Source organism: Condylura cristata, unplaced genomic scaffold, assembly GCF_000260355.1.
Source record: "Condylura cristata isolate star-nosed mole 26May11 unplaced genomic scaffold, ConCri1.0 scaffold00026, whole genome shotgun sequence".
In the NCBI taxonomy this organism is placed as follows: domain Eukaryota; kingdom Metazoa; phylum Chordata; class Mammalia; order Eulipotyphla; family Talpidae; genus Condylura; species Condylura cristata.
Window position 1 is genome coordinate 9,644,229 of NW_004567127.1, and position 15,513 is coordinate 9,659,741.

Genomic DNA, 15,513 nt, shown 5'->3' on the forward strand with positions numbered 1-15,513 from the left:
CTAATGAAACAAGCAGGCCATTGGACAAGATGGCATGAATGCCTTTTTGTAGCCCATGTAAGCAACCAATACCTAAACCTCTAGGCTTTGATATCTAAAACTAAGTACAACCCATCACAAATTGCCAACTTGGATTCCCCAATTAATGCAAGGAAATTATTGCCAAGGAAATAATTCCCTCGCTTTGCTCCCCCTCTCTGAAGTCTCCCCCATGCTGTCAGAGCAGCACTTCCAGACACTTCTGGTTTGGCACTGCTGCATTCAAATCCATTTCTGCTTAAACAAGCCCTGAAAAAATGTAATGTATCTCAGTTTATCTTTGCACACTTCTCAGCTTTCCATCACTGAGATTTTCTTCCCGATGAACTCACCAAGGCAAATCTTTTATGGTCCCTAAACCTGGCCATCTGTCAGAGTCACTGGGTGAGTGGGTGGAAAATATGGATTCCCAGGCCAGCTCCCAGATTTACTAAATTGCAGTCTCTAGGGATGAGACTGGGGATCTGAACAGGTAGCTAATGAGTGCGTAGCCCAAAGTTCACTCACTGGGGGTGAGGAACAAAAATGAACCGAACTCAGGCCTCTTTTGTGTCGCTGATGCAGCCAACTCCAGGCTTAGACACCTCTTTGTCCTGTTGCCTTTCCAAGGGCAGATGCTCTGGGGATTATCTCTCACCAAGGACACCTCTGTACCTCTGATCAGTCTTATACAGAAGTGGAAGTACCTCCCTCCCAGTCTGCCTCAAACTGATATCCTATTCCCTCTGGGCAGAATTGTATGGTTGTTCTTAACTACAGGCATTCTTGGCTCCACAGCTGTATTTTGGAGAGGAGACTCTGTGTGTGTGCGTGTGTGTGTGTTACAAAATCTTACTGTTTTTTAGTGCGGTTACTAATATTCAAAAATAACAAACTCTTTTGTAGGGACACAGAAAATCATTTTCTTTCCTTTCCAAAGATGACAAAAGCAGCTACAGTGTGAAAGGGGAGATAGTCCATAAGACTGATGGGCTCCCCCATCAATATGTCCCTACCGGCATGTCAACCGGCCAATTTGAGGCTGTGCGCTATTGCTCCTGTACCCAATGATCTTACCAAATCAAAATCATGCAACAGGCCAGCAGTTTGCTTTCCCAGATGCTCATTCGGAGGTCACATCACATGCTACTTTGACTCTGAGCACCCTGCAGGCAGCACAGACTCCTCCTGACTAGAGACGAGGGTGTTTGTGCTGGCAGCGGACACCGACCAGCCTCTGCCGAAGTCCTGGCGGAGGTCTGCCCCAGGGTGATGCCCTGGGTGACTTGATTTAGACTTCTCTGCAATGGAGTGTTTCTAGCCCATACATGGTTAGAAGAAGGTCTGGAAATGGATTTGTTAAAGTCTGGTGTGTCTGGGTGTGAAATCTCAGGAAGAAGTTCTGCTACGCAGACCTTTGACATTTCCAGGACTCTGTGATCTGTCTCACTCTGGCAACCTTCCAAGGATTTTCTGGATCCTTTGTTCCATGGAATCCCCTCCACTGAAGATCTTGAAGTCCTTGCAGGTGAGGGCACACCTTACGTTGCTGTCAAGAGCTGTTCATTGAAAAGCTGGAAGGGTTTGTGCTATCCTACAGGCATTTGGTATTCTATTAGATCTCTTCCATCTCTAATCATACTAGCAATTGAGAAAACTGCAAAAGATATGGGAAGAATATTCTTTAAAATAAAGACAAAAAACTTTGCCTTTCAATCATATTGCTTCCATTTCAGTTACTTACTAGTTCAAGTCTCTGGGTTTATGCACGGTTCACTATGTCATTCAGCATTTCTCTTCCCTCTGTAAATCACTGGAAAGGGCAAGGAAGTGACCACAGGATACATTAAAGATGCAGGCTCGCTTTCTAAAGACTTTAAATGTCTCTGAGCTTTCCATTAGCATTTTGATTTGAAATGCTATTTTTGCAACATGTTACAGCACGGAAACAGGAAATTAAGAGACTGAACTGTTTGATGGGTGAGAAGAAACTGACCAACAGGCCCTGGGAACCTAGCAGAACCAGAGAAGCAACATGCCTGTACCTGTGTGTTCTTTCCTAGCTCTTCTGGAGTTTCGTGGGCTCTCTTCTACCTGGGGCCTCTGCACCTGTGTGCACGGCCTCTCTAGGCAACTTTGTGTGTGAACCATTGGACAAGGCGCTCCCGCATGACTGCCCTGAGACAATGACCCACATCACGAGGTGGCCAGGACGCCTATGTAACTGTTGACTGATTGTGTGGTCAGGGTTCAAGGCGGTCTGGGAATAGCTAAAAAATTACAGCAAGCACCTGCACAGGAAGTTCTCCTGGACATGCAGCCAACATGTCCGTCCTGTTTTCTCTATAATTGATACCCTTTGATGAAAATGAGTGTCCTTTGTTTCCCCTGGACTCTGTTTCTCCTGCCACTGTCACATAATCAGCCATGCTTGTTCAGTATTACTAAATAAACAGCAAGAGGGCTGTTCACTGGACAGCAGGGTCATGCCTCGCAAACCTGCTTCACGACTCCTCTCTTAGCGTGTCTCTGGAGACGTGCCACAGCATCTTTGACGACAAGCTGGAAACTGTGGTCAAAGTTTGAGAACTATTACTTAAGCAGTGTTTCTCAAACTTGAATACACACATACCCACATCAACTACCTGCAGATTGAGCAAACCAGGGTGTGGCCTAACAGTGTGCACTTTGTACAGCTTCTGGTGAAACAGAGGAGTAGTTAAAAACCAGACAACAGATCCAAAAGGAAATCATTTCTGCTAAGCCCCATGTCACTTACTTAGTTTCAGCTCTCCCAGAAATGGAACCTTAAACTCATGACTCAGGAACTGCCTGGTCAGCTCCAGTTAGGTAATTCACCTGAAAGACCCCTGCTCTCCCCTAAAGGAAAGTAACCGTGCAATAACAACTCACTTTTTGCCCTGAATAACTCATCTGTCACTGCTCCCTTTTGCCTATAAAAGTGTCTGTTTTGCACAACTCCTCAGATTTCATTCTCTCTGCTAGGTGGGATTTAAGTTCTGCTGCCTGATTTGAGCTGGTTTTTGCTCAACTAAATTAAACTTCTGTATAAGCCTTAGTTTGTCTTTTAACAGTAACCAGGTCTAAGAGTAATGTTTTTCAAACTTAAAAAAAAAAAATCATTGAAACTCTTTCCTAAAGAAAACCAACATAAATATACCACTCCTCCTCCTGGGGGCCTCCCAAGATTCTTATACCACCTCTCCATCGCTCAGGGGAACATGAATTAAAAGTCATCGATACTGGAAATAGGGTTTAAGAATGCAGACTGAGGGCCACGCACATTTCCCTGGAGACCGGGGCTTATGATCTCCAATACTTAGGGAGTTTTAAAGCAATTTTTTTTATAAAACTGAGAAGTTTCTTCACAGTTTTAATAAGCTAGCCCTGTTTTCCCTTAGTTAACAGGAACAAAAAAACATTAAAAATTCATAGGGATTGTGCTTATTTCAACCCTGCATATGGAGTAGAACTGGAAAGCCTGTGTCCTACTGTGCTCAAAACAGTCAGTGAAGAGAAACTCTGGACCCAGCCCCTGCCAGTGGGAGTGTTAGCTGGACCAGCTTTGACCTGGGGGTTTACTGGTAGGAAGACTTCATTTCCATGCACACACTCTGAAGTCAACCATGTCTGACTCTGGGGGGGGTCCATCTTGTTTAATTTGGGGTTGATAATATCCCTTGGGACTTTTCCCAAGGCCCTGAAGCAAGCAGAACCTTAAAAGAGGGCTAATTTGCGACAATATCGGTGGAGCTGGGGGGGGGGGGGAGATAATGCTAAGTGAAATAGGTCAGGAGGAAAAAGACAAATACTATGTCCTCCACACATGGAATATAAAGAAACGAAACAAAGGAGGAGACAAAACAAGGCCTAGAATCATGACTACAGAATTGAGTTTACCAGAAGAGGAGGAAGGTAGGAAACAAAGCAGGAGGGGACGAGTGGCCGAAGGTGGAGGTGCTATTGTGGTGGGTGGTATTGTAACAGGGGGTCCCTAGGAAAGGGGGAAGTTCCAGGTTCCCTGCCCCACCCAGGAGGATGGAGCTGAGCAGAGAAAAAGAAGAGAAGAAAGGGAGAAGAGGAAGAGAATGAAGCTGGGTGGAAAACAAGGAGGAGACCTGAGGAAGCCACATGGAGCAGCAAGTCTGTGAGGAAGAAGCCATGCTTGTCTCCTGACCCTGGACTGGTTAAGGCAGATGTGGATGAGAGACCTGTAGGGAGCTGACTATGGCAGTGTTTATATTGATTTTGATGTTGCTCTTTTGCTCTCAAATTTGTCTGGCCATTTCTGACCCTTTTCCATGGCTCAGGGCCAGAAGGTGCTTTAGTCTAGTGGCAGCTTTCAGGCCTTGCTTTGGGCCAATCCCTTTTGAGTAGATGAGGGGATGGGTCACTTCAGGTGTTTGATTTTGAAATTATATTCTTTGTGTTCCATATTGTATATTCACTGTATTAAAGTCCCTTTTCATTAAAGTTTTATACGTTTTGTCTTGTTGTGGTGGATGGCAGAACCCACTTAGAGCAGGCAGGTTTGGAGGCTTCAGGGGTGCCCCTCTCTCCCCTGTCCTGAAACAGATTTGGGGTGCCCTGTAACAGTATGTGATCACATCCATCTGAAGAGGTGTGAACCTGTTCCCCTAAAGCATATACAATCAATAAACCAATGCTACCTGGATAAAAAAAAAAAAAAAGTTTAAAAAAAAAGCATGGTGAGCATTCCTCCTGGTCACAAACTGTGAGTCATCTCTGCAACCCAGACCAAGAATAGACCCTACTGGGTACCCAGAGCGTAGGCAAGATTAGCCTGAGCAAGTCTGAGAAGGTAGTGAGGATAATTTCCCCTTTCCGTGTCCCTTTTCTGCTTGATCTCTACCCCTGCAAACTGAAAACAGACATCCTGGCTTCCTGAAGGCTGCCAGCAGTTTCCCTCTAACCCAGCCACTAAAGGTGTGGTCAGACAGCAGTGATGTCACCAGCAACACTTAGACCCTGTTAGAAGTGCAAAATCTCAGGCCCTGCCCACATTCACCAAATCAGAATCTGGTGTCAATAAAGCCCCAGGTGACCTGTGTGCACTTAATGCTTGAGAAAGACCAACTGCTAGAAAGCAGCTGTTCTCGGTCTTAGCTACAGAAGCATCTAAAGAATGGTCAAAAATCCTGATGCCCAGATTTTTCCTGAAGCTAGTTAAATCAGACTTCCTGGGGAGAGAGTCCAGGCATCAGATGGTGAACAGGACTGGGAAACACTCTCTGAAGTGAGGGTGAAGTGGCTCTCTCTGAATATTTACATTTTCCTGAGCAACTCTAGATGGTGGAAAGGACTCTAGAGTCAAAAGGAATTCATTCCAAAAACAGAGGCAGCTAACAGGGGAGAAATTACAGAAGAGAACAAGAACCCCTGTGTCACAAAAAGAAAGAATTTGCCTTTCTGACTAATTGAAGAGTCAGCTTTGGCATGGCTTCATTAAGTCTAAGAATGCAACAACAAGACCTGCTAGCCTAGGGGTTAAGTCTCAGTGCTATCATCACTTTGATCTGAGTTCAATCCCCGGTCAGGAAGCTGACCCACATGGCACAGCAGACCTCTCCTGTCTCCCCGCTGCTCCCCTCAGTAATGTGCTTCATAGATCTACCTGTTCCACTGCCCACTTGGTCTCTGGTGAATCTTCTCACCACCCTGTACCTGTGGCCTACACCCCAGTTCTTCTGCAGAGAAGTATTTTTAAAAATAATAACATGAAGTAAAATAAAATAAAATAATAATAATAACATGAAATATAACAACAAAAATTCCCTTCTATGCTACCCTTGAGAAAAAATGACTTACCCATTCCAAGTGTACTTCCAGAACAGGTTACTGTAAAAAATCAAAATGTAAACATTTAAAATATGTATAATGACATACTGAAGGTGGTAAAGATATAACTAAAGAAAGAAAAACAGAAGAGTGAAGCCCAACAAACATAATAACCAGCTTGGGTAATATCAAAAGAGATACCTACTAGCAATAGACCTTGGGCAAGTCACTTCACTTTTTTGCATCTCAGTTTATCTGTAAAGTCGTAAGAATAAGAATCCCAATCTCATAGGGTTGTTAGAGTTGAGTTAACACATGTAAAGCCCTTAGAATAGTTATTCATCACAAAACAATAAAAATTGGTAATTATTATCATTAACAATGTGTCATCTTAATTAACCCAGTTAGGTATCACTGATATTGAAAAAAAAAAAACATTAAAATAAAACTCCCCCATGCAAATTAAAACCACAATGAGATACCACCTCACCCCAGTGAGAATGGCACATCTTCAAACAACTAGCAACAACAAATGTTGGCGAGGATGTGGAGAAAAAGGAACTCTCCTGCATTGCTGGTGGGAATGCAAACTAGTACAACCACTATGGAAAACTGTTTGGAGGTTCCTCAAACTGCTAAACATGGAGCTTCCCTATGACCCAGCAATCCCACTCCTAGGTATCTACCCAAAAGACACAAAAACACTGATTGAAAAAGATACTTGTACCCCCATGTTTATTGCTGCTTTATTTACAATTGGAAAAACATGGAAGCAGCCCAAATGCCCAAAAGTAGATGACTGGATAAAAAAGATGTGGTACATATATACAATGGAATATTACTCAGCAACCAAAAAAGAGAAACACATGTCTTTTGCAGCAACTTGGATGGAGCTGGAAAAGATCATGCTTAGTGAGATAAGCCAGAAAGAGAAAGAAAAATACCGGATGGTCTCACTCATAGCAGGAGTATAATGGACCAGGCGAGAAAATAACAAAAATAATGAACAACCATAGACCAGAGACATTCTGTGGGGGTGGAGTGGGGAATGGGATCAAAAACGGGGGGGAGGGAAGGGAGGGAAATGCATGGGACTATGGTGGTGGCACAGGAGTGATTTGGTGATGGGAAACCCGTGGGGATTACAATTGAGATGAAAAAAAAATGTACAAAATGATGTAAAAATAAACTTTTTAATAAAAATAAATAAATAAAACTCCCCCAAAGGCATGGTTTTTACTAAGACGCTGAGCAGAGGTGGGGTTCCTGACTTGAGTCTACATACCCAATCCTTACTAAGATGAAATGCTGCAGGCATGAGATAGCACCCCACCCAAGGGAGTTACAGCCCTCACTGCCAGGGCCTCTGGTGGTAATGGACCACCAGATAAATCCCCCTCCAAGGGTTGAATGTGGATATAGGGCAGAAGAAATAACAAAATATCTGTCTCATTTACTGACTATGATTACAGACAAACATGTAAACTCGTGTATTTATTCTTTTTAAAATTTTAAATATATTAGTCAATAGTCATGTCTCAGTACTGAGAATGTGAGACATTACCATTCATTAGAAATAACACACACCCGACTTCTAGTAGTAGTATGGCGTGGGAAAGATAAGGGTGATGCTGGGTCAGAAGGGAGGGAGGACTCACTCAGCCTATGGGAATTGGAGAAGACTTCACAGAGGGGACTTGGAGCTAGGTAGAGTTTCCCTGGAAGTGGGTGGGTTCCCAGCAAAGAGAAGAGAGCCGTGGTGGCAGCGTAGAAGTGTGAGGTGGCCTGGTGGGGGGCGGGGGGTGCCCATCCAACCTGCAGGACTGGCTGTATTCGCCTGGTGCCGTCCACACTCCTAGGTCCAACCATGATGGTGTGTGCGGGGCCAGGGCAGGTGTATGTGAATGATGTCGGGTGACTAGAGTACAGAATCCTGGAGGAGGTGTGTTGTGGGATGAGCCTAGAATTGCACTGTCCAATGCAGTAATCACTCCCACTTGTAGCTGTTGAGCACCTCAAATGTGGCTAGCCCGAACTGAGATGTGCTGTGAAGTATAAAACACACATCCTTTGTGTCTTGGATCTCCTTGGTCTGGGGTGGTGGTGGGGTCCAAAAAACCTATTTGTGGCGTTTATTCAGGATTTCCTTTTTCCCTAGCAGGACCCTGATACAGTGCTCAGAGGATTGAATTTTATCCTGTGGGGCATGAAAAATGGAGGCTCGTGAAGCATAAGAGTAACTCAATCAGGTTAGCTTCCTGGACTGAGCAGTGTGGTCATCAGTGAGAAGACTCGGTGACAGCAGAAGGCAGGAGTGCAGTGACCTGGGAGAGGTGGAAAGAGACTGAGAAGAGAAGCAGCTGCAGGGATGAAGCTGTGAAGCTGGACTTACAGACTGTCGCACAGTGAGCAGGCGAGGATGTGGGAACTACTAAGAGATGGACAGCAAGACAGAGGGATGCAGGATTTTCAGTTTTTTACCAAAACAAAGATGGGAGGAAGATCAGAACTTAGAACACTAGGAGTTCCTTTTAACCTTGAGTTGATATGGGGCTCTTGCAGGTAGAAGTGTCACTTGAATATGGACTTAGAGGTTAGAAGAAGAGTTGGTCATGGGGGATTTGGAAGCTTCTGAGCCTTGGGTTTTTCATTTTTTAATTGAGATAATAAAATCTACTGAACCTACATCAAAGAGTTATTTGAGCATTCAATGAGACATTGAATGTGCAAACACTTAACAAATCGTAATATTATGCAACTATCACGCAAAATTGTTATCAAACTGTCTCCCAAAAGCTCAGCCTCACCCCACCCTTATGCTGTCCCTTCCTAGAGGTCATGCTTTGGGCCAGCTTGTCCTGTGGACAAGATAATGAAAAAGCAAGGAATGAGAGCATGACCAGCAAGGACAGACCTCCTCGTGAGGGACTGACTGGTTTGGCTCACACCAGGAACCTTCTTGAATCTTCAAGTCAAATATTTGTAAATTTTAGATTCTGGTGCCAGTAAGAGATTCTGAATCAATATTTATTCCTTTGCATGCATTCATTTGCAAAGTTCAGGGCTCTCTTTTTAAAAAAATTTTGAGAAATGTATGAAAAATAGATGACAATGCCTTGGGCAAGGTAACAGAAGGCACTGGAATACAGAGCAGGAGAATTGCTGTTTTCCTGCCAGTTCTGTGAGATGGCAGTTACTGACAAGCATGTTTTGTCATCCCAGATTGTCTGTCTACCCTTATTTCCAAACATAGCTTATGATTTATAAATTCACATTTTTTTCTGATCTTCTAGCTCTTCCTCAGTCATAAGCAGCAAATCTGTGCAAATAAAGGTCAAGTCTCTTAATTGCTAACACTCCAGGGTGTCTATTGTGCTCTCTACATTAAAATCTCAAAGCAAAGAAATCATTTAGAATTTACAATTTATACTGCAACATCTGGTCCTTTTTCTGAAGAAGAATAAAAGGAAGCAGAAGGAGAGTCATTTCTCCAAATCAATTTATGAAAAATATCCCAGTCCCAAAGATGGAGTCCTCATTGACAGAATCTGCCTGCAGAACTGTCACACCCGCTTTGTCCCACCTACATAGCAAATCAATATTATTTCCCTGACTTTTAATTCACAGTTCGGCCTAGTGTTAAATGAAGTTTCATTAAAAAAAAAAAAAAAGGATTCGTGTTTTCTTTTACCTGAATATATTTTTTTTGGGCAGAAAGTAAGCTTCAGTCCCGACTCGGCAACTGGTGAGACCATCACAGTATATACATCTCCACAGGGAATCTCAGTGATATCACAGAAACTGAGGCCAGCACTTGGGGTGCATGTGAAAACACCCTTGGAACCAGAGAGGTCAGTGCTGTAATTGGCTGAGCCCCTGGAAGCTTGCCAGTAGATTCTGATGCCATTAGGGCCCAGCCGATATAACTTCACCCCCAAAGGGCAGCAGGCACCTACAGGGCAAAAAACACAGAAACAAAATCACTTCAACACACCTGGCCACCAGCACACAGCCATGGCCTTACTACCGAGGGGAGACACTGAGAGGAACCATTTCTAAATAGGACTGGAGCAAGAGCTGAAGGGATACTCAAGTTCTTTTCGTAGGTAGGAAGCCAAAATGCTCTACTGCTCATGGGGTGGCAAAAATTCTATTTGAACACTCCCACCCCAAGACCCAGGGCACACATTAGCTAGCTGACCACTGAACTCTTTCCCATGGAGCCTGGGAGGGCATCCTCAGGAATTTTGCTTTTTTTCTTCTCTTAAAACAGAGTTCCAAGCAGCTACTTCAGAGGATTAGGAGCTTATAAGAGAAATCTTATTTGCTAACCCTTATATCTACCTTCCCCTCCTATTCCCTAGTGGTTTCTTTGTGAACAAGATACACAATGTGGTCAAAAGACAGTGCCTTTTTAGCCTGTTGAGAGACAAATCCATAAAAAGAGCTGGAGTGGCTTAGAAGACAGAGAGAGTAGCATAAAGACAACAAAGAGATAAAAATGCAAGTCAAATAGAAGGGCAATCTCAGTGCTTTCTAGAAACTCTGCAGACTATGTTACTCTCTGCTGCCAGCAGCAAGATCTTATATAAACTTTTCCCTTTTCAGAGAAAGTATACCTGGACCTTGCTATTAGCGGAGTTAATTCACCAACCACCAACAGAGACCTCCAAGGTATTGAGGTTCTAAGAGGAAACTAAATATTTTAGAAAGTAATCTGAATACATATATATATGAGCTGGGGTAAAGGCAACATCTTTTTAGGTGAGAAGGAAGGCTCGTCTGGAGTTGCCAGTTATAAGAGGGGAGCAGGAGTTCAGAATTCACCTACTGGAGGAGTAACCTTGGTAGGCGCAGCCCGCAGTCAAGCCAGTGGCACTAATTGCTTTCAATGCCACTGTGTAATTGACGCCACACGCGATGCATCCCAGGAGGCAGTGGTTTTGCCGGGTGTGACACTTGGACTGTCCAATGTGTGACTCCAGGTCGGTCACATAGGTTTGGGCCCCTGTACCAACGGTCCAGCTCACATTGATTACTGATTGGGTGACCTGCGTGACTGTCAGACCAGCTGGACAGCAAGGCACTTCAATGTGAAGAGACAGAAAGATTTAATGATTTATTTCATTTATTTATTTTGCTGTTTCATACAATATCCTAAAGTTTTCGAATCCCCAAGTATTAACCAAACTTACCTCTTATTAAGCATGATCTCATTCCCTCTGACACACCACTCTAACAGCAACTGTATATAGTGATGCTTTCCCCAAGAATTTGGGGCATTAACTACCTGTTGGTAATGTGAGGCTCCCCTCACCATTTCTTTTCTTTTTTTTTTTTTTTCAGAATAAAAAATAAATTATTTGGGACCTCCTTGGTGTCCTAGGGGTTAAGTCTCAGTGGTATAACCACTAAAGCCTGAATTTTATCTCAAGCCAGGGAGCTAACCCACCTACTGTTCCTCTTAGCAATATATTTCAGCAGATCCACCTGTTCTGTTCCCTCTTCCCCACTCTGTCTCTGGTGTCTCTGGTGAATACTCTTACCAGAGGCCCTCTGGCCTACAATCCAGATCTTCAATGGGAAAAAAAAAGTCCTTTGTTGTCCTCCAACTTAAAAAACTCCAGTTGCAAATTTCAAAGCTATATTTGCATTCACTTCTCCCAATATAAGATTTCCTAGTAATTGCAACTAAATGTCTTGCCTTTTCCACATATCTCATAGTACATAATTAATATAGGGGCTTGAAATATTTTTATCCTCCTAAGAATATCACAACCAAGTCTCAAATTTTCAGGGGCCCATTATACAGAATTTAAGATATTTAGAATCTTCCAGTACATTTGGTACTATCTCTAAACTGTTGCTTTTGTTTCAGCTCTAATAGTCTAGGCCATCTATCATTGTGCACAGAAGAAAAAATAATGTCTGAAGACTTTAAGTACTTTCCTAAATTCCCTTCACATTTGCTTACAAAGCCACAATCCATCTCTTTCACAAACCTCTTACTATGCACCAGGCACTATGCTAAGTGCCTTGCAGCACTAATTAACTGAATACCCAAACCACCCAATGAGAACATTATTCTCCTTTAATCAATTAGGAAACTGAAATTCAAGAAACATGTTTCAGAGAAAAATTTCAAAGAGTTGAGCCAAAGGAATAAATAAAAAAACAGGCTACGTGGCCACTTTTTAGTAGTCTGCATAGTGTGTGTGTCATGGGGGGAATGTGAATTCACATAAATGTTTTTGCTGTCAATGTATCTCTCCTTTGATACTAGTTTATGAGGCCATTGGGGCCTCTGATGTTTCCACAGAATTATGTGTCCAAATGGTGAACGTTTTGAAGACTAGGGCTCGGACATGTCTCTTAGTTAAAAGTATTTTATATCGGGCCCTCCCTGGTGGCTCAGTGCTTAAAGCACAGCACTGATGAAGCTAAAGCCACTTCCGCATGAGTTCAATCCCCGCCTGCCCCGGAGGTGACCACATGGCGCGGCAGACCTCTCCTGACCCGCCTGCTGCTCCCCTCAGCAGTGTACTTCGTCGATCTGCCTGTTCTGCTCCCCACTCTGTCTCTAGTGAAGCCTCTCGCCACCCCTGAGCCTCTGGCCTGTACCCCAGCTCTGTATGTACAAATAAATAAATCTTTAAAAAAAAAAAAAAAAGCTCCCTCTTTTAAAAAAAAAAGTATTTTATATCACACGCAGGGTAGATTGAATCAGAAAGTTCAAGTCTGAAAACAATTCCTAGGAACCCCACTGAAGGCAGTGCGCAGTGCGAGACCCACATACCTGTTTCGAGGGGCACGCTGTAGCTGGGCGGGCTCCTCCCCGCCTGAGTTTCGGCCACTGCGGTGACAGAGAACACAGAGCCACAGGGCAAGCCCCCCATGGCGCAGGACTCCCCGGAGCTGCTGCATCGGAACAGCCCCTTCTCCCCCTCAGCAGTCACGGTGTAAGTGGCCTCCTCATTAGTGGCTCGCCAGTGCACGTTAATCACGGAGAAGGCATCCTTGGAAACATTTTTTATTTCAGGACTGCAAGGAGCTAATAAGAGTTTTTACATGATTATCTGAAATAGCCACAAGTATCACAAGTACCTTTTGAGCTAAAACTGACCCCTCCTCAACCCCACTCCAAGTGACACTATTACTTTCAACTGTTTCAGGCATGGAGGCCAAGTTCATGAAAACTTTGTGAAAATCTGTTGCCACTGACCGGTGATAGGGTGTTCCCATAGCATCAGATTTATGAAAATGTAAAGGAGTGTTTTGAATTCCAAAAGCAAAAATACTTCTGCTGAAAGCAGAACACCCATGACCTTAATCTTCATGGCCTTCATGGCAGGCCTCCAGAAGGTAGGCAGGAATGAATGGCCAAGGAAACCAGTGGTAAAACCCTCCACTCTTCCCCAGTCATCCCCTCTTTGGTTTTCTTGTCCCCGCTTTCCCTTTTCATCTCCTCCTCCACCTCTCCTTACTAAGGCAGAGGGTCTAACGATTCCCTGCAAAGAGTGTGGCTAAGGGAACTTAGCCTTTTTGTAAGTCTTGTTGAGTGTCCATCATGAGGGACACAACTGGGATGAACCATCAGACATCACTCAGAGAAAAAATGGTTGCCATGTACCTGTGGTTATGGCTTGGGAAGAACAGGAAGTGTTGCTGCCCCGGACCTCGCTGAAGGAATACACTGTGATGTTGTACTTGGTGTCACACTCCAGAGCGGAGAGGGTGCAGGCAGGAGCTGTGTCCTTGCACTCAACCATGCTAAACCCATCTACAGCCCTGGTTTGGTAAAGTTCAGCACCACGCACAGGAGACCAAACCATCTCTACTCTGTCACTGGATATCAAGATGGGGTTAATGTCGCTTGGACAGCAGGGAGCTGAAAGCAGAACAGAGAGAAAACAGAGGTCAGCCAGAATGGGCACCAGGCCCTGCCTGACCCCCCAGTGCTCATAGCCTCTCATTGCCCTCCTAAATTATTAAGAACCTCCCACACGTCTGCTAAGCTCTGATCTTGGCTTGACACTACATGGGGATAGATCCTTTATGCATGATATTCAAGGTCAGTGCAAAGTATATCCAGTCTACATATTCAGCTACAGCCTCCCCACCCCCATCACAGCAGACTCCTTGATTCCCCACCCCACTGGTGCCCTCACTTCCTTACACTTTGAAGATGGCTGCCCACTACTGGAATGCATTTCCCTTCTCCTGTCTGACAAAATCATACTCTAACTTTCAGAGCCTACCAGTCTTTAAGACACTAAACCAGATAAAACAAGGCAGAATCATTGTAGTAGAAATTCTTAGGAAAGACTCAACATAAAAAACCCTCCATGGATCATGGATCTGTCAGAATTTTCTGACAGATGTCTAACTCAGCTTCTTGTTTTTCTGGGATGTTCTTGCCCACCTACATTGTATCCCATCCTTGAAGACTAAGTTTAAAGCTGTTGTCTCTAGAAGGTCCCCTGCACTCTTGAGACTTTCTTACTCCAAATTCCAAAGGCACAAATTATGATTTCCTCAATCTGGCAAAATGTATTGTAACCTGACTAGCATTGTTACTTACATATTATGTGGTAGTATTCTTGTAAATGTAATTAGTTAACTTCAAATGGCTCACTTCATTCATCCTCTAAAACTTGAGCACCTCCTATCTGTTCATTACTCTATGATAAACACTGAGGATGATGAAGATAAAGAAAACATGATCCCTGCCCTCAAAAATCCGGGCTAGTGGTGGAGAACAATATTAATAATTATGATAATACAAATACCTTGCATTGGGTTTTACTACCCACAAAGAACTTTTCATACTCATGTTCTCATTATTATTTGTTCCATTTTGCAGAATACTGAGGAACCTACAATTAGATATCATTATCTCTTTTTTACTGGTCAAGAAGTCATACTCCAAGGTCCTTCGCACCCCACAGCATCTTTGACTCCTGGTATAGGGGAATGAATGACCGCTGAGAAGTAGGACCTTTTCTCATCTAACGTTGGGCCAAATGCTGAGCAATTCTGGTAGAGGGTTTGATTTTTTAGAGCAGGCTGAATAACTTTCTTTTACCTCTTTTCACTCCAAAACCTTGCATTTTTGTAATGACTGAGCCCATGAAGCCAAAATTTCCTAGTCTAGAAAGAAGGTGAGAGATAAAAGTGACTTTTCATGTCTGATGTGAGAACGACCCCCAAGTAGCCCTGGAAGTCACTAAGTACCATCTGGGTTTCATTCTGCTGCTGAGATAAGTGAACTGAGAACACTTTAAAAGGTAAGGTTGACTTGCCTGTGGTGTAATTGAACACATCCCCCAAAGGACTCTGGCCCGCCTTGTTATAGGCAAAGACACTAATAAAATAAGTGAAGCCACATTCAGATAAGAAATTGCATTGGGTGAGGGAAGTGTTACAGTGCACTTCCAAGCCATCGTCACTCTTCACAAAGGCCACGTAGTAATCTCCCAGATCTACACTGGACCAAGCCACAGACAGGTGACCAGGAGGATCTTCTTGAATTGTCACTCTTCCAGGTGCACAAGCAACTAGAAAATTATAGACAATAAATAGTTGTGAGAGTCCTTCCTGAGATTTCCTTTGCAACTTCTAAATTATCCAGAATCTCAAGACAACCGAAACAGCCTCTGAGCTTTGTAACAGATT

At 43.7% G+C, this 15,513-nt stretch overlaps 1 protein-coding gene across 1 annotated transcript in view; it reads right to left on the reverse strand.

The window, feature by feature from the left end:
• Positions 1-1,762: 1,762 nt before the first annotated feature.
• FNDC7 (fibronectin type III domain containing 7) overlaps positions 1,763-15,513 on the reverse strand; it is a 27,818-nt gene continuing 14,067 nt past the window's right edge. The window contains exons 6-12 of the mRNA XM_004689709.1: positions 15,141-15,395; positions 13,469-13,726; positions 12,635-12,889; positions 10,670-10,924; positions 9,530-9,790; positions 5,869-5,898; positions 1,763-1,831 (exon numbers count right to left, since the gene is read on the reverse strand). Coding sequence (XP_004689766.1) covers positions 1,800-1,831; positions 5,869-5,898; positions 9,530-9,790; positions 10,670-10,924; positions 12,635-12,889; positions 13,469-13,726; positions 15,141-15,395 — 1,346 coding nt within the window. The 3' untranslated portion in view covers positions 1,763-1,799. The remainder of the gene's footprint in view (positions 1,832-5,868; positions 5,899-9,529; positions 9,791-10,669; positions 10,925-12,634; positions 12,890-13,468; positions 13,727-15,140; positions 15,396-15,513) is intronic.